The sequence below is a fragment of the Rousettus aegyptiacus genome, unplaced genomic scaffold, assembly GCF_014176215.1.
Source record: "Rousettus aegyptiacus isolate mRouAeg1 unplaced genomic scaffold, mRouAeg1.p scaffold_m13_p_3, whole genome shotgun sequence".
In the NCBI taxonomy this organism is placed as follows: Eukaryota; Metazoa; Chordata; class Mammalia; order Chiroptera; family Pteropodidae; genus Rousettus; species Rousettus aegyptiacus.
The window spans coordinates 8,069,149-8,090,996 of NW_023416306.1; the positions used below are offsets into that span (position 1 = coordinate 8,069,149).

Sequence of the window (21,848 nt, forward strand, 5' to 3'; positions counted from 1 at the left end):
TTGGGAATATCGACTTTTTTTCCCTCCTGGGAAAAGCGTTCTTTTTGCTGTTAAGTTTTCCATTAATTGTTGACTTGGGTTTATGGACCCATAATAACAAAACAGTTATCTAGGTACAGTGGAAAATTTACATACATTGCATTTTCCTAGATTTTGATTACCATTTCCTCAAATTCTTTCTCCCTCTTAACATCAGAAAAGACCCTAATCAAAAGGAGAGTGAGGGCAGGGACTGTCCCCTACTGAAAAGCTCTGTGCTGACGATTTCTCAGCTGGATAAATGAGGGGAAAATCTGTTTCCCTTGCCTCCTGCCAAGCTCCAGATTGTGTTTTCATAATAAATAAATGGAGTGCTTAGATTTTAAGTTATTCTTAGAGACATGGAAAAAGTAAGCCATTCTTTCATTAAAATCGAAATATGTATTGCTTACAAGACTCCCATAGGCAACTTCCAGGACAGGGCAACTTCTATCATAAACGACGGGAAAACTGCACAAACTAGAAGAAACTCCTTTTAGACACTGGAAAACAGGCAGCACAGGGTCACGAGCCCTGAGAGAAGGGACACAAAGGAGCTGGGACCTGCTGTCACTTCGGCTCTCTGCGTATGGCGGTCCCAGTGAGCCGGGAGACAGCAGAGTTGGGGGAGGCCGAAGCGACTGAAATTTGCAAAATAAAGCACGAAGAAGAGGGGGCTCCACTGAGAAAGAGCTCCAGCAAGAGCCTTTTGAGTCTTCTGCTGCGTACTAAGCCGCGCACGCCTATCGTGGGACCTCACAAGGCTGGTCAGAGCACGGCTCCTGAGGTGCCGTACACTCGAGCTGTGGCCGACTAGAGGGGCGCATCCAGGGCACTGAAGGCCATATCTTACGAGTAAAGCTAATAAACTGGCCCTGTGTTAAAGACTGCTCTAATCTTCACCTAATAAAGCTTTAAAAGGAGTCCTAAAAGGATCAGACTGATCCGGAAGTAAATTAACTGCGTGCCAGAACAAAGCCCGATACTAAAGGATGACGACAAAATACACACACCCCACGATGTAACGCTTCTGGTGTCCAGCATTCAATCAAAAACTACTAGACATGAAAGAAGCAGGAAAATGTGTCCTATAACCAGGAGAAAAATCAGTCAATAGAAACAGCCACAGGCAAGGATGATACAATTAGAAGATAAGTACAGTAAAGTCAATATCATCATCGGGTTCTTGGAAACTGTAACTTTAAGCAAAACGGCGTATAACAAAACCAGTTTCACCATCGGCTAATTGACATAAACAAGCATTAAGTTTCTACAGCATATTTCCGGTCACAAAAACATCATCAAACTTCTAAAAACCCAAAACAACTCTAATGTTAAACATTGAAATAAATGTGAATTCTGCATACACCCATAAAAACAAGATTATTATTTCCCAACCCAGTTATTCCAGTTCACGGTCATGGTGGCCGGAGCCGATCCGGGCAGCTCTGGGCACAGGGTGGACAGCAGCCCTAGACAGGACAGCATTCCATCGCAGGGCGAACTCAGCCTCATACTCAGGCCGAGACAGTGTAGACACACCAGTTAACCCAACACTCCTCTCGGCTGTGAAGGAAAGGAGAGAACCTGCAGAAAACTCGTGTAGACGTGGGGAGAATGCAGACTCCACACGGACGGGGGCCCTGGCCAGGAACCAGTTGTTTGCTTGTTTTTTTTCTCATCAACATTAGTGAAACAATGTTGAACAAAATGACGTTATTCGAAGACCTGCTGTACTTTAAAAAAAAAAAAAAGTATTATAAATATGTTCAAAGATTTAAAGAAAAATGAACTCAAAAAGAAGAAAAATGGCAACTATTACAAAAGAAGCAAATGAAAATTCTAGAGCTGAGAACTACAATACCTGAATCAAAAAATTCACTGATGGGGGCAGATTAAGAACATTAGTTAAACAGGTCTGTATGTTAGTTATCTATGGCCACATAACAAATTGCCCCAAAACTTGGTGGCTTGAAACAACAGTAGCATTTATTATCTCACAGTTTTGTGGTCAGGAATCCCACACAGCTTAGCTGGGTCTTCTAGCTCAAGGTCTCTCACAAGACTGCAACAAGGTGTCAGCCAGGGCCCTAGTCATCTCAGGGTTCACTCAGGGCAGGATCTGCTTCCAAGCTCATTTAGTCGCTTGAGTTCCTGCCAGAGTTCATTTCCTTGTGAACACCCTTAGTTCCTTGTCACTTGGGCCTCTCTATAGGGAAGCTCATAAGGTAGCAGCTGGCTTTGTCAAGGTAACCGAGAGCAAGAGAGTATTAGCAAAGATGAAGTCACAGTCGTTTGTAACCTAGTCTCAGAAGTAACGTCTCAACACCTTCACTGTATTTTATTCATCAGTAGTACGTCACTAGGTCTAGCCCACAGTCGAGATTACACAAGGAGATGGGATCCTTGAGAGCCATTTCAGAATCCCTGAACTTTAAGACAGGACAACAGAAACCATTCAGACCAAAACAAACAAACAAAAAAAAAATGGATGAAAAGAGCAAAGACTGTGGAATGAGACCAGGTGTAATCGGAGTCTCGGAGATGGAGGAGAAAACTTTTCCAGATTAGATTAAAAATATCAATCCACTAATCTTGGAAGCCCAGTGAAGTTCAAAGAGGATAAATGCAGAGAAAACCACATCAAGGCACATTATAATCTAATTGCTGAAAAGCAATGATAAAGAAAAAAATCTTAAAAGCAGCCAGAGAAGCCAAGATAAGAATGATCGCTGACTTCTCATCAGAAATAACATAATCCAGAAGACAATGGAGTGACATCTCTTAAAGTGCTAAAAGAAAGTCTGTCAACCTAGAATTCTGTATTCAGTGAAAACGTCCTTCAGAAATGAATGCGAAATAAAGACATTTTCAGACATTAAAAAGATGAAAGAATGTGTTGCCCTTAAACCTTCACTATAAGAAATGTTAAAGGCCGAAAGGGGAAAATATACCAAATAGAAACCCAGATCTGCACAAAGAAATTAAGAGCACTCAACATGGCACCATGACCAGCTGTGTGGAATAAACCAAGGAAGGAAATAAACAAAACAGACCTCTTCAGCGGGGACTGGCAAACTCTGGCCTATCGGCTCAATCTAGTCCACCACCAATTTTTGTATGGCCCGTGAGCTAAGAATGGTTTTTACAGGTGAACATTTGCAATTAATTTGATGGTAGGGGACACTAACTTGGAATTCCATTTAAGCAAAATGTTATTCTCCTTCCCCCCACAAAAAAAAAAAAAAAAAAAAAAAAGATGCATTTGATTGTTACATTTTGACTTTTGTCAAAAAAAAAATTTTTTTTTCTCCCTAGTTCTATAAGAATCTACAAAGTATCTTTAATTTTGCTCTTGGCCTACAGAGCCTAAAATGTTTACTCTCTGGCCCTTTACAGGAAAAGTTCGTCTGTCTTAGAGAATGGAGGTAAAAACGAAGGGGGCCGGCCACGCGCCAGGTGGTGTCCCGAGCACGTTATGTGCACTACTTAGTTCTTGCAACAACTCTGTGAGGGTTTATATGCATTCATCATAGGATTTCATGATTTTATCCTAGCAACAACTCCATGAGGCAGGTATTATTTCCATTTTACAAATGGGGAAACGGGCTTCATGAAGTTGCATGACTTATCCAACGTTATATATAAATAACAGCTTTAAATTCTTTGCCACTGACACGAAGCCAAGGCACTTAAACTTCTGTGTGTATGTTTTTTGTTTTTTTTGATGGACTCAGAGTCTATGAAATCTTTTTTAAAATAAAATTTCAACCATATTTGGTCATCTGATTTCTCTTCCTAAAGGATATTAAATGCAGGAAATTAGAAGAGGGGAGGAGAAATGACAACTTCATAAAGACAGTGGGAAGTGAAAACTGACAAGAGTTGCCCAAAAATGAAACAAAAGCTCTTAAAAAGCGGTCCGAGAGCCCAGTAAGCACAGCAGCGCGGCAGTGTGCAGCGATCTTGTGGCGAGACGTGGAGTGTTCTGCAACCCCGGGGAATCAGGATGCACCGTAAGCGTTTCTGCCGAGTGTGGGAGGAGAGTATGTGGCTTGAGGGAAAGGAGTTGCGTAATTGTCTGAGTTGCAAGCCGAACTAGCCATTTGTTTCATGGAACGCCGTTTCTGCTTGAGTGAACTGACACACTCTGGTTTTTCAACTGAGTATTTAGCAGACATTTTCTTGGAAATGAAGGAAGTGGGCCTCTCCTGTCACTTCAAGGAAAACAAGTGATAATATTTGATGCTCGTGATGAAATTCAAGCTTTCAGGTGACAATTAGAATTTTGGGACACTCGTATCCATCTCTGAGCTTGGATTCTCATTTCTTAAAGACTTTTCTGATGAGATCAGCGGTGATATTAATGGATGTGATTTTTTTGATACTGTATAATGAAACATGTCAACATTTAGAAGACCCGCATAACTCAGTGAACTAATATTTTCCAGACTACCGCATTGATGTTACAAAGTCACGCAAGCGTGAAAGATTCATTCAAAGTGCAAGATGGACCGATGGATTTTCATGTAACAGAATACAAGTTTATTAATGTTGTTTTAGGTTCCACATTACAACTCATCTTTAAGAGACTACTGTTTATCAAGTCTGGTATGGTATCAAAGAAGAGTATTAAAGTGTACCTCCCTTTTCCAGAACCTTCTCTCCAAGGCTGGCTTTTCTCTGTGTGCTTCTCACAAAACAATATATCATAACAGATCAAATGCAGAAGCAGATAGGATAATCTAGTTGTTTTCTCTTAAACCAAATATTAAAGACATTTCAAAAATATAAAATAATGTCACTCTTATTAAACTCTGGAGAAACAATGTTTTTTCCATTAAAAAATACTTTGTCATGTTAACTTGCAATGGGTTTATTGTTATCTTAGTTAATATTTTTAAAGCTTCTCAGTTTTAATTTCTAACACAGTAAATACTGATATGATCTACGTGAACAAAGCTTCGTGGGCTCCTCAGTAATGCTTAAGAGTGTAAAGGGATTCTGAGACCAAAAAGGTTGAGAACTGCTGATCTAGAGACTCAGTCATCCTAAGCTCGAACTTTGAAGACAATGGGAAAAGCAGCCCCGCAGAGTTCTGAGTAGGGGCGCGACATGGCCAGATGTGTGCTGTAAAAGGATGGTTCCTGTGGGCAGATGTTTGGGTCGGAAGAAGACATCGAAAGTACGAAAACAGGAGGCGAAAGATGACCAGGACGTGGCTGAGGGCTGCGGTCGCCGGATGGAAGGGGATAGAAGGCGAATATGGGACAACTGCAGGAGACCAGAAGCCTGGAACTCGGCTTGGTGGGTAGCGAGGCCTTCAGCTGAGCTGACAGAGCTCGCGATTTAAGGGAAAATGTTGCCATCGTTTCCGAACATGCTGCACTAGGGGCCACGTGACGATGACAGCCATGCTCACTGGTTGGCTCTCAAACTCTGGGGAGAGCTCTGGGCCACGTACCCGCTTGGGGATCATCAACACGCGAGTAGTCATTAAACCCGAACAGAGGAGAAGAGGTGAAGGTCAAAGATAGGACACCGGGGAAGACAGCCACTTAAGGGACAGGTGAAGAACAAAGACGGCCACAAAGGAAGCCCCAGAAACAGTGACCGGAGAAGCCCACAGAAGCATCGGGCCGCCGCAGCTCCATGGGCACCCAGGGAGGAGAGGACTTCAGGGAGAAGGATCCAGCACGGCTGAGAAACAAAGGCCGAGAAGCGTCTACTGGGTCTCTCAACACGGAGGTCATGGTGACCTTAGCAAGAGTGTGTTCGGTAAATTAGAGGAAGGAGGGAAGTCACACCGCCATGGGAGTTTTTATAATCAGAGCCTTAATCGTGTTTATGGTGGGTGGGGGGGAGCCAAAGAGCGAGTGAGAGAGGAGGAGAGGGGGTTTGACAGATGCGGGTGGAAGTGTCAGTGGACCGGACTCGGCCCCTGCCCCAGAGCTCGGGGCCCTGGGCCTCTGCCACTGAACGGGAGTGGGGGCGGCGGTGCTGGGCCGGAGCTCCTGCAGGCTTACAGTGGAGACCGGGCCCGGAGGGGGTTTCAGACCAGAGAACCCCAGCACAGCCTTTCCCCCAGGGCCTGCAGACAGCTATGGCTTTGCCTAAAAGAACGGGCTTTCCCAGTAGTTTCTCCCAGGAAATCCAGTGAGAACTTTCCACCCCCTTTCGGGCCAGCAGGAACAGAAAAGGTCAGACCCTCGAAACCAAGTTTTTTAGAGTATCCTTGCCTGATATAAAGGAATTGAGAGAGAATCCAGATCCTCAAGGACCTTCTTCTGTAACTGCAATGCTGGCAGTTTTATAAGTCAGCCAAACGTCCAGCAGGGAGAGAGGCGGGGTGAACCATGGCCTGCAGCGACTGGGATTGAAACGCAACGATTGAAAAATGGCTTTGGAAGCCGCCGCAACAAGGAAAGAGCTATGGTGCAGTGTTAACCAGAAACTTTAGCCCCAAATTTTAGTGTGCAATCTGATTACAACTGTGTGAGAACACGGGTGTGAGAATAGCTAGGGAAGAGGTCGTGGGTGTCACGCCAAGGGTCAGGATGTGGTGTCGGCCGTAAGAATCGCCACCGTCCACTGAGCCACCGTCTACTAAATTTCTAGTAATTTATAATTTTTTAATTGAAAAAGAAAAGCTTATTTCGGGCCTTCCTGGCAAGTGGGGACACCTGGGGGCTTTAGACACGGCGGGCTGCAGGCTCGGCGGGGAGCCCAGCCCTGACCCGTGGCTGCCAGCCCCGCTCGGTGCTTGCGGGCCGTGTCCGAAGGCGCCTCCTTTCCAACGGTCACCTCTGTCGCGTCTGCAGTGCGTGCCTGGGAGCGCTTCCGGCAGGATGTTACGCTGCCGCCCTTCTTGGCCTGAGCTGTCCGTGCCCTTGTGACAATATCAGCTTCAGAATGGCCAGTCCCCGCAAGTGACCAGGGGAACCCGGTTTTTCACCAGCCTCTTTTTTAAGAAGATAAATTCGAGCACAGAAGCTCAACCGTCTCCACTTCTGACGTCGGTGCTGCTAGTTAGTTTCTGCTCAGAGTTAACACCCATCTTCGCGTCTTACTTTGGGGGGGAAAATGTAAATCCATTTTCACGTATCCGGGTTCCTGGCCGTATTCAGAGCAGAGGTATAGTTGTGGTGTCTGTCCCGGGCGTGTGACCAGTGCTTAGGGGCCACATTTGAGAGCGTGTGATGTCGCATTTATTCCTACAGCACAGTAAAAGCAAGCCTGCTCAAAGAAGGCCCAATGGAAAACAAAGTCTTCAAAATCATGAGGATTTTGTCCTCAAATATCAGTCCCATCACAGTGGAAAGAATGACGATCGCCACCGTGCATCGAGCCCCTGCTGCTGCGTCCGGGCGTGAAGCCGCCTCCCGAGCAGCGGGGCAGACGTGGCTCCTGGAGGGCCACCCGCACCTCGCCCAGGTGCCGCCAGCGCACGGCCGGGCCGGGGTTCCGTCCTCCCCGTGACCCCGGCGCTCACGCCGTTCTCTGCAGCCCCGGCGTTTCTCACGCCTTACTTCCCCAAACAGAATCGAACAGTCCAGGCACAGTACTTTGAGCTAAATGAAATATTAGACTTTGCGTTTTGTTTTCAATCATGCTGATATTTAAGTTGGTTTCAGCTGACATATTTACAGAGACAGTTTGCCCTTGTGGCCCACCCTGTTTTTATAAAAAACTGCTGGTGCGCTGCCCAGCTCTGACACCCTCTGACGCCCCAGGACGGACGCCCGGGGAGCTGCAGCAAGGAGGTCATGTGACCCCTCTTCTCCCTTCCCTGAGGGGAGCCTCGAGGTGCCTGAGGCCGATAAAATGTTTGTTAACAGACTTTTCTTATTCCACGTTCTTCCCTTGTTCAGTGGGTATTGAAATGCCAGTGATTTCTTCTTCCCAGACACCTCTGGTGGAAATTTACCACGTAGCATAAATTACTCGTCTTTATTGATAGATTCTTTTCCAGCAAGAGGTCAATTAACTTGTTACACTTTAATATATAGCGTTTGGGCTGGGTAAAATTATAGAAGTGTGACTTCTGCCGTTAACTGTTCTGCTGTAAAAGAATGCCCACGGCCTGCCGGCTCCCTTCTTCGTAGTTCTCAAGTCAGTCCTCTTCTCAGCTTCCTTTCTGCCCCTTTTCAGCTCAAAGCCAAATACACTCCGACCCGGGTGGCCGCGGCACTGGTCGCCCTGCCCCCGGGCCCTGGAGAGCCAGGGCGAACACCCAGAAGCACAGTCTGACCTTGCGCTGCCCAGCTTGCAGCCCGCTCCTGGCTCCCCGAGCCGTGGGATCCGGCCTTCCCAGCCCTTCGGCCCTGCCCCTGGCACCCCCTGGCTGCCCACTGTCTGTGACCCGGCACCTTTGTCCACTTTATCCTGGCCCTGTTGCCTCCTCCTGCAGCCCCCACCTTAACCCAGCTGACTCCCCTTCCTCTTCTATGATTGCTGGTTGCTCGGTGTCTCTGATGACTCCTCCCCTAGCGGACCCATCACCTGTGCCCCTGGCAGGGCCTGAACTCAGTAAAACTGCCACCGAGCAAAACGTTAACTTTGTAGTCACCAAGCAAAGGAAGAATCCCTGGAGCGAGGGGGAAACCCTCACAGCTCCTGGCGCGAGTCGTTGACCCGGGGTCTCGTGGCTCCAGCTTGGGGGACGCGTGGCTGCTGATAGATAGTAACCCGAGCTCATGCACTGCAGCTCTCCCTCCCGGCGCAAGAGGGCGCTGTCTGCTGTGGCCGGCCCACTCCCTTAACCCCACCGTTAGCATCTGTACTAGTCACCAAAGCGCTGCTTCGGTGAAATTCAAATCCAGGTACTCCAGAAAACATTCTCCATGTTCTCTCAGTGATGTGGATGCCCTCGCTGGAGGGGACGAATAAATCAGAGGCTTCAGAGCGATGGGGAGGGGCGGGACTTCCTCATTCCTGTCCCTCTTCCTCGGAGGCTCTGGTATGAGCGCTGGGGGCAGGCAAGGGACACACACAGCCCCCAGCACAGCAAAATACAGAAGGTAGTATGCTCAGGGTCAGCTGGTCCACATGTGCAGCTTTCAGGAGACTTGGGGTGCTTTTTGTTTTTTTTCATGTGACTTGTACAGATGAACCACAGGACCCACCCCCCCTCGGTGAAGCCACAATTGATATGCTCCAAGGGAACAGTGTCAAGGCTGCCTTCCAGAAACCCAGGCCCGTGCCGACTGTGTATCACATATGCCGTGTATAGAGTTGGCTCTACCTGAAGCACACAGGAAGGGTTTTTATTGGTGTCTCAGTTGTTCAAGCGAAACATGCTCCAGCATCTTGAGGTTTGGTTTTGTCAGTGACAGGCGGGAGCAGGTGGTGTAGACGGTCCATGAGGTCACTTATCTAAGTGGTCAGTGAACCCCGAAGCTTCATGTCTACAGGCCTCCCTAAGACCTTCTGGTCCTTTTTAGCCCCAGGCCCCGAAGTCTGTGTCTGTCGTGGCCAGGTGTCAGCAGTAAGGCCTCCTGGAGGGGGTGTCTCTGTTTGTCCTTCACGGTGCCGTGACCTTCATAGACGGTTCTGCTTGCTCGCAGCATGGCCGACAGATACATCCGCATCGTTCTTGCCCACAGTGACGCCGCAAAACTTGCTCCAAGATAAACGAATGAACACACACAGATACATCTGTTTATGTGAGATTCTCTTTCTTATCAGAAACAGGTATTAACAGAACAATTAGCTTCCAGCTAAGAATTCTGACATTTTAGTACCACAATTTAGAATCCGGCTAAATTTGTCAAGTGACTAAAAAGTGAGGTTTTTCAGAAATTATTAGCTAATTTTTTCAATATGGAATTTATAGTCACAATTAGTATATCATAATGATGTTTCCAGGATGAAATACCAGCAGCTCAACTTTTCTGGCCACAAATGTACAACATATATCAGTTTATTTTTGGAGATCTGAAGAATTAGCTACTGTAAATAAAGTCCCCAAGAAGATTTCTCCGGGAAAGAGGTGAACTTACAGTAATGCGGGTGATATATTATTAATTAATAACTATGACCAGCCGCCGCTTCAATTAAAAGGACAGCAGACGAGAGGCCTAATAGAAAGGATATTCGGAATTTTAATCCTTAAGCACTGAGGTCCGTCCGCAGAGCAGACTGGGCGAGGTTGGTTCTGGGGCTGTGTGCAGGAGGCCTCTAGGTGAGAGATGTCACCAGCTGCTCCTTTGTCTGGGAACGTTTGCCGAGCACTGACTCTCTGTCCCTCAGGAGCAATGCTCCTTTGGTTGCCAGTAATGAAAACCAGCTTTAAAATAGCTTAAAGAGAAAAGAAACCTTCTCCTTAAGAGGGAGAGGCCACAGAGGTCTCCCAGCACCCAAAGGCGGCAGGTGCTGATGGGACGGGGACAGCTTCACATTGGCCTGAGACAGGCCGGCATCTGTGTCTCAGTTTAGAGGAAGGACCCTGGCACGTGCGGCCCACGGGACAGGCACGGGGAGAGCAGACGCAGCAGCAGGTGTCATGATGTGGAGAGCGGGAGGCCACACGAGAAGGAGGCCTGCAAGCGCAGCCACGAAGACGCACCCAGGGAGGCGCCGCGAGCTCGGTCACCCAGGACAGACAGGCGGCTGGGGCTGCGCGGGGCCACGGGCTGGCGTGTGGCGTGTGAGGGCAATGGAGCGAGGTGACATCTGACCAGGAAGCAGTTTAGAAACGACAAGGTCACTCCAAGTGGTGGTAGGAAGTGGGTGTGAGAGAATTTGGATCTGGGGGAGATTTGTGTGTTTGGGGGGCATCTGACCCCCTGAGGTCGGTCTGCTTTTCGAAGTGCCAGCTTCCATGGCAACCTTCAGAGCAGCGTCCACTCAGGGTCACAAGCCCAGGACACCCCGTCCCAGCAGGCGCCGGGGCCGCCCGTGGAGAAGGCTCATAACCACCAGCCTTGCCTCTTCCTGTTGCGCATTTGACTCTAAGCAGTTATTTTTAGAGTCGTAATTTGGAGTTAATTGGCCTTCTATCTTAAGAATACCACCTTTTCCACATAATTGTCGTGTAGAAGTGTTCCGTAACCCACCAGAAAGAACCCCCTCAACACCGCCTGTTCTCTCTCTCTCTCCAGGTCACGCAATATTTAAACTCACGTATCTAAGCAATCACGACTATAAACACCTCTACTTTGAATCCGACGCTGCTACCATCAATGAAATCGTGCTCAAGGTGAGTGTCCTCAGCCCAGGTGCTGGGTGTGCGGGGCCGGCCTCCACTCGGTTCCCGGGCCTGGCAGCAGCGCCCCCTCCTGGCACCGCACAAGGCTCCGGGGCCAGAGTGGCAGAGGAGGAACCCCCTGCTGAGCACCCGCCTGGGAGCCACGCCGCAGGTCAGCTGCTCTGCGCCCACCAGCAAAGCAGGACCCCCGCGGCCTCCTCCCAGCCCCCCGGTAATCCGGATTCTTTGCGTATGTATTTATCCTTTTTTTATGCCCCATTTCTTTCCTTCCATCCGTTGTCGGGAGCCCCTTGAGGCCCCAGGAATAGATGCTGAGGAAATATTGGTATTGTTCGAAGACACTTTAATGTACTCAAGGTAGTTCTAGCGACCTCTTCTGAACGCACCCGACTTTATGCGCGTTACCATGTCAGTGCTCACTGAGCCTCTTCGTGCACTCGAGGTACTACGATGGCAGACCCAGTCCCCGTCCTCGGAGCTTTTCTTTTGTCAGAGGAGACAGTGTTAAATATGAAAATTTCAAGCCGCCTGGGAAGGGCCGAGCACAGTGTGGCTTTGGGGCTGTACCCCGGCTCGTGTAAGGCTGGGTTTGCCAGGCCACACAGAACGTTGCAAAGCGTAGCGGGCTGCGAGAAGCTCCCCTGGGGTCTCGGTTCGGGAGGTCCAGGGCGGGGCCTGAGATGCTGCCAGGTGCTGCCCAGGCCGCTGGTCCGTGCACCACACTCCGCAGCCCTGGACTAGGTAGTGGTTTTCGGACTCTTCCAAACTGAGATTTCTTTCTTTAAAACGAATCTTATGTAAATTGATCAGATAGGGAAAACAGAGCTGCTTCGGCAGAGCAGAACTCAGAGTCAGAGAGGGCCTCGGCTGTGTGACGCTGGCTGGTCACATCACCCCCCTCAGGGCCTCAGTTTCTCTGCCTGTAAAATGGGGATCATGGCAGCTACCTGCCCCACCTCACGCAGGGCTGCTAGAACACAAATGAGATATGATAAACCTACTTAGCTGATGATTCATTCTCTTCTTAAGAGTGGAAGTCATCAAGTAATAATAATAAAAGTAGCTAAGATACACAGAGGGACCACACAATGCAGGACCTGAGCTAAGCGCTTTACACATCCTGTTTGTGGCTTCGCAACTCCATGATGCAGTGAGGGAAAATGGTTCCCTTTTCCCAGATGAAAACCGAGGCTCAGAAAGGAAAGTCAGCTTGGTCAGGACTGTGACTGGCAGAACCAGAATTCGACCCCAGGTTCAGCAGGTTCCAGAACTCAAACTCCTTAAGGAACAGAACGGGAGAGTTCAACAAAATGGAATTGTGTTACCGAAAATTTTGAGGCCAAGTCACCAAGGCTGCAAAAGATGTTCGGAAGTGGTAGGTGAGAATTCAAAGGACAAAGCCGCGGGGGGGAGCAGTCTGGCTCAGAGGCAGAGCAGCGTGGTCAGCTGCCGCTGCCCACCCCGACCAGAGCGGCCCCTCGCACTCAGACCTGGCCTTGGGCTCAGAGTGCCCACCCGGAGCGCTTGGCACCAGCGAGGGAAGAGTTACTCGCCAGGTCGTCACCAGACAGCACAGGGAGCTGGCGCGGTGTTTGGGGACCAGGTGAAGAACTATTCTATCACCCCGTCAGGGGCTGGGCTTTTTTTTTTTTTTTTTTTTTTTTATAGCCAGCATTAAAATATTCAAGACTTGAGAAGGATTCTTGTAAAATTATAATCCTGTGTTTGACATCAAAATAATTTTCACAACAGCAGATTGATGGCAGAAACACAGGTTTATGACTCCAGGATGAGGCTGTGGAAGAGCAAGCGCTGAGAAATCATCTTGCAGGGCCGAACGCTCCCTCGAAGCAGATGCTTTCCTGCAAAATCCCTGAGGCCTGTCGCCGGCCCTAAAACGTCTGTTTTCATAGCAAAATGTTTGTAGATATATTGCATCTTGCACGAGACTCCAGGAGGGTCACAGCGTGCCCAGGCCTGATTTACTTAGAGAGCTAACGATCATGATGCTGGTGGAAGATTAAATTTCACTTCTCCCGTCTCTGATTTTTATAGCCATTTAAATACTTAGCCTTATCTGCCATTCCCACGGTGTCTCTGTGAGCTTCTCACCCACAGCAGGTGACGGGGGACCCCGCCCCTGTGTCCGGGAATTTGGCAGAGATGTTTCTTTCGGAGGCTCCGCAGGGGGTCAGTCTTAGACTCAGGTAATGCATGCAGCGGTCCTAGAATTCCGGAGATTTTCATACAGTGAGCACTGTAGACCGAAACTGAAGGGAGCAACACGGGCCGGAGGCTGATGATGCGAGACTTACGAACAGACAGCTCTCCACCTAGTTGTTTTCTCATCGTGTTTTTCCCTACGTAGAGACATCGGTGGCTCCCACTTACTGAGCACCAACCACATACGAGACGTTTCACGTACGTTATCTCATTCAGTCTTCACAACTGTCCTGCAACGTGGACGTTATTATCCCCATCTCATAGGTGAGGCGATGGAGGCCCAGGGCCACAGAGCGCGAGGGAGGAGCGTCAACGCGAACTCAGCCCCGAGGAATTCCAGAGCCACCTCCTCCCGCCCCGGGATGTAATTGAGCTAAGCCATGTGTGGTCCTTAATTCTGCAGGCTTGAAGAGGACTCTCAGAGGGATCATTGGTCTCTGCAAATCGGGTTCTTCTCGTGATCGAGTGATGGAGGCTGAGGCTTTATTGACCATGAAAACTCCCTATATTTTTATGCCTCAAGCTGTAAAATGCATTGAAAGTGAAACACTCTATAGTGCATAAAATTGTGCAAGTTTTAAGCCACAGCATATTAACCAGCTAATGGCAGACCAAAGGGCGTTTTTATCTTTTGATTATTACATTAATCTTCCATTAAAATTATCTATGTGATTATCACAAAGCACTGAAGATAATAAATTTAGGGAATAGTTGGCTTATTAAGGATCATTTTTAAATCCTTTTGTCAAGTTACATGTGCCAAAAATATACTGAAAACACCAGGTTGGCTGCGTGTGCAAACGACATGACCTGAAGATTGTTCTCATTGAGAATGATAAAGCCTCTTACTTCCATAGACTCTCTGTAGTGTCCCAAATCGTCAGCCCGGCCCTGCGGCCCTCATGATTTATTGCGCTCAGCTGGCACCTTGGCGAGGCAGTGGCCAAGCATGTCAGGCCTTCTGCACTCACGCCCCAGCCTGTAATGCCTGCTGCCGGCAACTGTCAGAGCGGAAAGTTTGGAGGGGACACAGTGCCGGAGCCGGGCCCCCTCTGAGACGTGCCGTCCCAGAGGCCTGTCCTGAGGGTCACAGGACACATGGCCCTCGCGGTAGAATCGACAGGCGATGCCTGGTTTCTCTAGCCAGAAATATTCAGGTTTCCACTCATAACTTTAATGTATTTGAGAGTGAAGAGCAACGGTTGTTTGCTCCCAGAAAGCTCCAGCCAGGGGAGCTGGGGGCAGTGGGAGGGGTGGGGGTCTGAGCAGGTGCAGGGGTGAAGGTGCCTCTGAGGAGGCCGGGGCCTGGGAACCGGAAGGCGTGTCAGTCAGCGGCCTGACCACCTGGTCCAGACGCTGGCCCAGACGCTTACCGGCTTCGTGACCCTGAGTAAATGACATCACCATTCTGTGCCTTGATGTTCTCGTCCGTGCGATGGGGGTGATAATGGCATCCCTCAAGGCTGTGGTGGGGTTAAATGAGTCGAGCCCTGGAAACCACTCCAGCACCGCTGCTGCCGCCCCGCCTGGCCACTAAGCTCTTGCAGGCCCGTGGACACCCCTCGCTGAGCCCCACTGCTGTGCTCCCCCACCCCCGGCGCACCCCGGACTCCTGCTCACCTCTCAGAACCCCGCTCTTCCGTTTTCCCCTCGCGCCTCCCCGCCTCCCCGGGAGTCAGTCGCAGTCCTTCGTGCTCCAGCTGCGTCTGTCGGGTGGCACCTGTCCTGTGGGGAACACCCACTAGGCTCTGAACCCCTCAGGGCACAGACGAAGTCTTACTTTTCCCTCTGTCCCTTACTTTCCCCGAGCAGGGGGCCAGGCTCAGCTGTGGCAGGTCCAGGGACAGTGACTGTGTGTGCCGCAGCCGCCTGGCACGTGCTCGGTCCACGAGTCGTGATATAAAATGACCCCGGGACGCAGGTGGGAGCTGCAGTGAGCAGAAGGCCGAGCTCCCCGTCTGAGCCTTCACGCGCGGCTCTGCCGCCCCTCTCCGCTGGGACCCCGACTCCGGCGGTGCTGGTCGCTCGGCTCGCTTCCCTGAGCCTCAGTCCCCTTGTTGAGCCCGGGCTGGCGGGCACTTGTGAGTGTTCAGGATCGGAAGCTCTGTACCCGCTGGTGGGGGCCGAACATGGAGCCTGGTATGGTCTATTCTTCATCCCTACGACGTTCTCCTCTTTCGGACCAAGAGAGGAGGCTCAGGGAAGTTAGCGTGGGCCCAGGGCTGTGCAGCAGGCGAGGAGCAGAGACGGGGGCAGCCTGCGCGAGGGGGGCGCGCAGGCTCCGGGTCGGGAACGCCCACCACTGACCGACCGGAGGGCCAGGCCTGCCGCTTGTCTCCAGGCCTTGTTCCCCCGTCTCAGGCGGACTCCGGCCCCCGCCTGCCAGCTGGCTGTGATCACCAGACCCCACGATAGAGTGACCAGGCTGTGTCCTCTCGCTTTCTAGGTTAACTACATCCTGGAGTCACGAGCAAGCACTGCCCGGGCTGACTATTTTGCTCAGAAACAGAGAAAACTGAACAGACGTACAAGCTTCAGCTTCCAGAAGGAGAAGAAATCAGGGCAGCAGTGACGCCGGCCTCCAGCCGCCATCTGCCGGAGCCCGGAGCCCGCCTGCCAGGGCCCGTCCGCCCCGGAGCCCGCCCTGTGTCCTGCGGTCCTCGGGGGGAGGCCAGCCCCTGGCTCACGGGCACAGGGATGGTGGGCAGCACCCCCTGGAACGGAGCTGGGGACATTTCCATGGCACCGAAGCCTGAGTGGCAGTGGCTTTGATCAGCAATGCCCGGGGCCCAGACGACACCGGGAGGAGCCACCTGCCGCCTGACAGCCCCGCCCGAGGGTGGACACAGCCGTGCCCAGACAGCTCCTCGCAACTTGATCCAATTTCTGAAAACGAACGAAGAACAAAAATGTACATTTCTTTCTTCCTTTTAATAAACAGGTGTACTCTTTACCACGTTGATGGACCATTCTTTGGGGCAGAGAATTGATTATGTTCTTTACTTTAAAATCTGTTCCCGTATTGAACAGACAGATTGGAAAAGCTATGGCTCGATTTCTCAGAAGCGTTTAGGGCTTAGTCAATAGTTCTAACTATGCCGTTTGTTTAAATGAGCGCGTTGCTTTGGGGACAGTATCTTACCGAAGTTAGGGGGACCTGGTGAAGTGTGTCCAATGCTGCGCCCCTCCCCCTCTCCTCAACTCATCCCACACCTCTGATTTCAGAGGCTCAGGACCATGTATAAGTCACGGGTGTAAGTCACAGGACGCCAGGAGAATGGGGGGCGGGGGGGGGGGGTCCTCAGGTCACATTTGGCTCCTGGCCAGGCGCTGAGAGCTCTTGTGAGTTCTTTGCCGGCTTGGAAGGACTCGTTCCCTTTCCTCCCCTCGCAGAGCAGCCTCCTGGTCTGAGCCGCCAGGAGCTGCTGCCGCTCAGTATATCGGGGAGAACGGGGAGCAGACGCTGCAGGCGGGGTGGGGGGGGGGGACCTGCCTTCACGGCGGGAAGGCAAGGGACGGGCGTCCACTCACACCACACCTCCGGCCACACCAGATGCCTCTGCGGTCCTCACCAGCCTCCAGAGTCCCTCGCGGGGGGACGTCCTTTCACCCTGTCCCCGGCCAGGGTCAAGGGCCAGACGTTTCACTGAGGACCTGCATTTCAAACAGTTTTTAAATTGCTGTACAGGAAGAGATGCGACAAAGACAGCATCTCAGAGTCGAGTGTCTTTCTTCGCGGAGGAGTCGTTCTCATGAATTCCTCTTTCATTCTGGTCTTTGTTCGGCCGACAGAAGCATCCTTTTCTAATGTCTTCCATTCTTACCCACCCCAGAAACAAAAGACATATGATTTGTAGTTTTGCTCTCTGTATTCAAGTTTTTAGCAATTTTATATTTAGATATCTTTGAAAAATGTGAATGACTCATTTGGTCATTAAATCCTGTGACATATTCAAATATTAAAATGATATTAAAATAAAAGTCACGTAAGTACTACCTTTTGTCTGTTGCTTTGAATCCTTTGAAGTCTTGAGCACGGGATCTGGGAGAGTGTGACTCTACAGTGCGTCACTCCGGGTGGCACCGACGACGACCGTGCAGTGTGCCGTGGGCCTCCTCGAACACCAAGCGAGGCAGCGCGACCCCCTTCCCCCCAGGCCGACACTGAAATCACCGCCCCCTTCAGCGACAGAATCCACACCGTCCTCGTGCGGCGAGCTGTGGCACGCGCGGTTCACGAGGAATGCACGTCTGCCTGAAGGAGGAACGTCAGAGGGACTCTGGGCCACCACCGCCCAGGTCACCCGGGTGCCAGGGCTGTCTAGATTCCGACCCTCCTCGGCCCCTCTCTCACACCTGGGTTTCAAGGTAAGACAGTGAGCCCCCCAAGATCAGCTTTACCGAGGAGCAGGAGCTCGGCACACCGAGGTAAGCTAAAGTGACCCAACCGGCCCCACTCACTCCGATTTCCAGCGGCATCTCTTGACCTGGCTGCTGTGTGAGCCCCCACCTGTCGTGATGGTAATGTAACTAGGATATCGCCAAGTGGGGGTGCATAGCTGCCAGGCCTGGGCAATGGTCCCTGGGGCCCTGGCCTCCACTGTTTACGGAGAACTGGCCCCCTTGGTGTGAGGGGCTGCCGTGTGGCAGCATTTGTTAAACATGCATGAGCCCGTGTGACACCCACAGCCAGCCCCTGGCAGGTCCTGTCATTACCTCTATTCCAGGGTGAGGACGTGGGGCTTGGGAGGGTCTCACCTGCATCCAGGACTCTCACTACAGCCATGCTCTTAACCGCTGGGGCCTTGCCCAGCAACATGGTCAGCAGCTCTGTGGCCCTGAGCTGGGCACGACCTCCTCGGGGCCTCAGTTTCCTCGTCTGTAAATGAGGATGCTAGATTAGGCAGCCTCTGCAGACCTTTCTAGAGAATGTCTCAAATGCCTCAGATCACAGTGAGCCCACCCAGCCTTCCAGTGGTTTCTGTTTGCCAAAACTGGCAGGAGCTTCGCTGCCTCTGAACGAGAATTCTAAGCGCCGAGAAGTACCGTGGGGTCATTGAGTGCAGCCGCCCCTCTCGGGGCAGCACGCGCATGTCCCCTCCCAGAGTCTTGGAGCCTCTGCTTGCACACCTCCAGCAACAGGGTGCTCTCCGCCATTCAGGCCATCGCTTTCCCTTGCTGGCCCATTTGGTCACCCTCGGCTGACCTCCGCCGACGGCCAGAACTCACTGTGCACGGCGCTGCCGGCCTTTGCATGCCGGGTCCCTCCTTCCACTGCAAGTGGCAGCTGCCTCCTGACACTCCTACCCGGACCCCAGGACCAGTGTCCCCGCTGCCCTGGGAGACTCGTCAGCTGTTGGGAGACCATATTGATGTCCCCCCGAGTCTTCCCTTCATGTGTTAAGAAGCTGGAAGATGGTCCCCACCCCTATCGTGTCCCCGAGAAAACCCGCCAGCTTCTTCTCAGGGTTCCCTGTTCCGCACAGGTTGGGGATGCAAAACATCAGGGCCCAAGAGGGGAGCAAAGACCCGACTCGGCCATCAAGATGCTCACAGTCTGGCGAGGCCAAGAGGTGGGCAAGTGACCCCCAGGCCACGCCGCAGTGAACACTGCGCACACACCGTGGGGACCAGGTGGGCCCAGAAGGCGCCTGGCGGAGAGGCCGGGGGGTGGGAGAGGACAGCTGTCCTGTCGGAGCAGGACAGTCGCAGCTTCTCACTGTTCCCCGCACACCGTATGACCATCCGCTTGTGGAGCCCCAGGACACCTGTGACGAGGCCGTGCGTTGAGCCAAAGCAGGGAGGGTGGGGTGGCAGCCCCCACAGGGAGAGTAAGGCCCACCCCCTCTGGGAGGGAGACCCCGGGCCCAGCATGGACAGCTTCTGTTTCCCAGCCGGACTGACCGCCGAGGCCGGCTGCGTGTGGGCTGAAGAAGGGACCTGAGGATGGGGGAGCGGAGCCGGAAGTGGGGAGAAGCGGTCTGTGCTCCTGTCTGAGCCGCCTGTGCCCCAAGCCCTGGCGCCCACATCAGCGTGCGGCACGGGCTCCTGCCACCTGACTTGCCAGCTCTGCCATGGGGTGCTCTCCTTCCAGCAGGGAGGGGGACAGGAAGCAGCAGGGGCTTCTTCCCATCTTCCCAGCAGGAGGTCAGAGGCCTCGGGGTGCAGCACCTGGTGTGCAGGCCCCACGGCCCGAATCCCGGCCCCACGCCATCTAGGTAAGTGGTTAATTCTGTGCCTCAGTGACCTCGTCTATAAAACGGGATGAAAATGCCCATCTCTCCGGGCTGGAGTCAAGATTTAATGAGACAATACGTGAACGGCGCCTGGTGCATAAACGCTTCATAAATGACAGCGTGACATTGACGTCTGTCATCTCACTTAACCCCGTTGCCTGGATGCCATGTTCTGCCCCAACGGCGCCCTCTCGGAAGGGGACCCGGCTGTGCCAAGCCATCCCCGCCTTGAGTTTCAGAGCCCAAAGAAGCTGCCTGTGGCAGCTGCCAAGACCAGCTTCCTCGGTGCCCAGGAAGGAGGGTACACACAGGAGCCGGGCTTCGGCCCTCTGCCCCGGGGGACAGATAGCTTGATTGGGGGGGCCTGGCACGGTGGGCCTGCACCCAGTCCAAGTCCCAGAGGTGGCTCTGGGACTCTACCCATCGTGCCTTTTCTCACCAACTCATCCTGTAAAACAAACGCTCAGTGAGCAGCACCCTCTTAAAAAGCAGACCCTGGAGTCGAGCAGGCACCGCTCAGTCCAGCTTTGTCTCCTGGCTGGTCTGTCCTCAGATGAGCGACTTGACTTCTTTGAGCCTCAACTTCCTCTTCTGCAGAATGGGGACAATAATACCTACTTGAAAGGGCTGCTGTGAGGATTGGATGAGTGAGCTGGTCAGGATGGGTCAGGCCCCACGACAGCAACAAACAGCCCCGCAGCCTCGGTGGCTTCACGGAGCAAACGCTCATTTCCCTTCACACAGTCAGCCACGCGCCTGGCCATCCTCAGGCTCCACAAAGGCCAGGGTGGGGACGGAGCTGCTCGAGAGTGAGCAGCAGCAGCAACAAGGTCCTGTGTGGTTCGAAAGTGACGTGTGTCCCTTCCCACCTCCACTCACGTTTCATTGTCCAGAAGGGGACAATGGTGATACCTACTTCGAGGGAACAGTGGGGTGTGAGGACCCAAGGACTGAAGTCTGCCACCATGAGATGACACTGTGCTTCCCAAGCGTCACCGTTCACAGGCTGCCCAAGGTAGCATCTCCTCCACGATCTCCTATTTTCCCTTTAAATGGAGTCAGGCTAACGTTTTTCCACCTTAAACTTCATCCTAAACATGAATAGCCAGCCACGGATCTGGTGTTTTCTGATGCACAGTAACATAAACACATACAGCTGTTCAAATGAAGAGCATCCATTCCCGTCCCCCTGCCGTCCCCCTGCCGTCCAGCCGCAGTTATGCCTGCCGCGCTGGCGGACGTATGATGCTTAGCACCTCCTAGTCCCGTACCGGTGCCTGCCCCCTGCCCCTTACTAAGCTCCCAACTGAGGCTAGTTACTATTTTATTAACCATTTTCTCAGGGCATCCTCATGCCCACCTCGTCCTCCTACCTGCCCTCCTCAAAAGCTGTCCCCGGCTTTGCTGGGCCTCCGTCTTGGCTGATGCGCCCCAAACACCCTAGATCCTGAAGGCTCCGTCGAGGCCCCCTGCCCAAGGCCCACAACGTTCGGAAAGCAGCCGAGGAGAGGGAAAGGGTTAAGCCTGTCATGCCGCGCTCCCACCAAACACCTCCGCTTAAATGCAAAGTCCCAGTAGGGTGGTGGTTGCTATAAAGCTCTGAGAGTGATTTGTGAAGGCGCGAAGCCCCGTAATCTCGTCAGCGCAACGGGATTATATTTCAAATCACTGTGGCCTGTTCATTACCCATCTAAACTCCTCTGACAGAGGAAAACTTCCATGAATGCGCACGGGGCCCTTGCCGACGTCCCCACTCTCTGCCCTGATTAGACAAACAGATGCTGAGGTCTGGAATGAAAAACTAATGTGCCCATTTATTCATTTTTCTGACTAGTCACAATAGATTTTTAACTGCCAATGAGTGACCTCCCGGAGGTGCCCGCCAGGCGACTGGTCATTTCCGCCTGCACCGCACCCCCCACCCCACCCCCGCCTCCTGGGACCAGAGCTGGCTGCTGGCCCAGCCGCTCGCCTCACCACACTGACGGGGTCTGCGGCCCCAAGCTGAGGAGGCTGCCTGCAGGGCGCTCGGCTCCCGGGGGGCCTTCTGGGGGCCTGAAGTCACACAGCCCCGCCCTCGCCTAGCCGGGTGATTGAGGACACCTTTAAAATCTTTGAGCCTCGGTTTCCCCCTCTGTAAAACGGGGGCAGTGAGAGACCCC

The 21,848-nt window shown here is 52.1% G+C and overlaps 1 protein-coding gene across 12 annotated transcripts in view; it reads left to right on the forward strand.

Moving 5' to 3' along the window:
- Positions 1 to 16,403, forward strand: part of MAPKAP1 (MAPK associated protein 1) — a 200,927-nt gene extending 184,524 nt beyond the window's left edge. For 11 of the 12 annotated variants that reach the window (XM_036217747.1, XM_036217748.1, XM_036217752.1 and 8 more), the window contains 2 exons: positions 11,121 to 11,218; positions 15,897 to 16,403. In XM_036217747.1, the coding sequence (XP_036073640.1) occupies positions 11,121 to 11,218; positions 15,897 to 16,022 (224 nt within the window). In that variant the 3' untranslated portion in view covers positions 16,023 to 16,403. The remainder of the gene's footprint in view (positions 1 to 11,120; positions 11,219 to 15,896) is intronic. The other variant, XM_036217750.1, reaches the window with a different exon arrangement.
- The last annotated feature ends 5,445 nt before the right edge of the window (positions 16,404 to 21,848 follow it).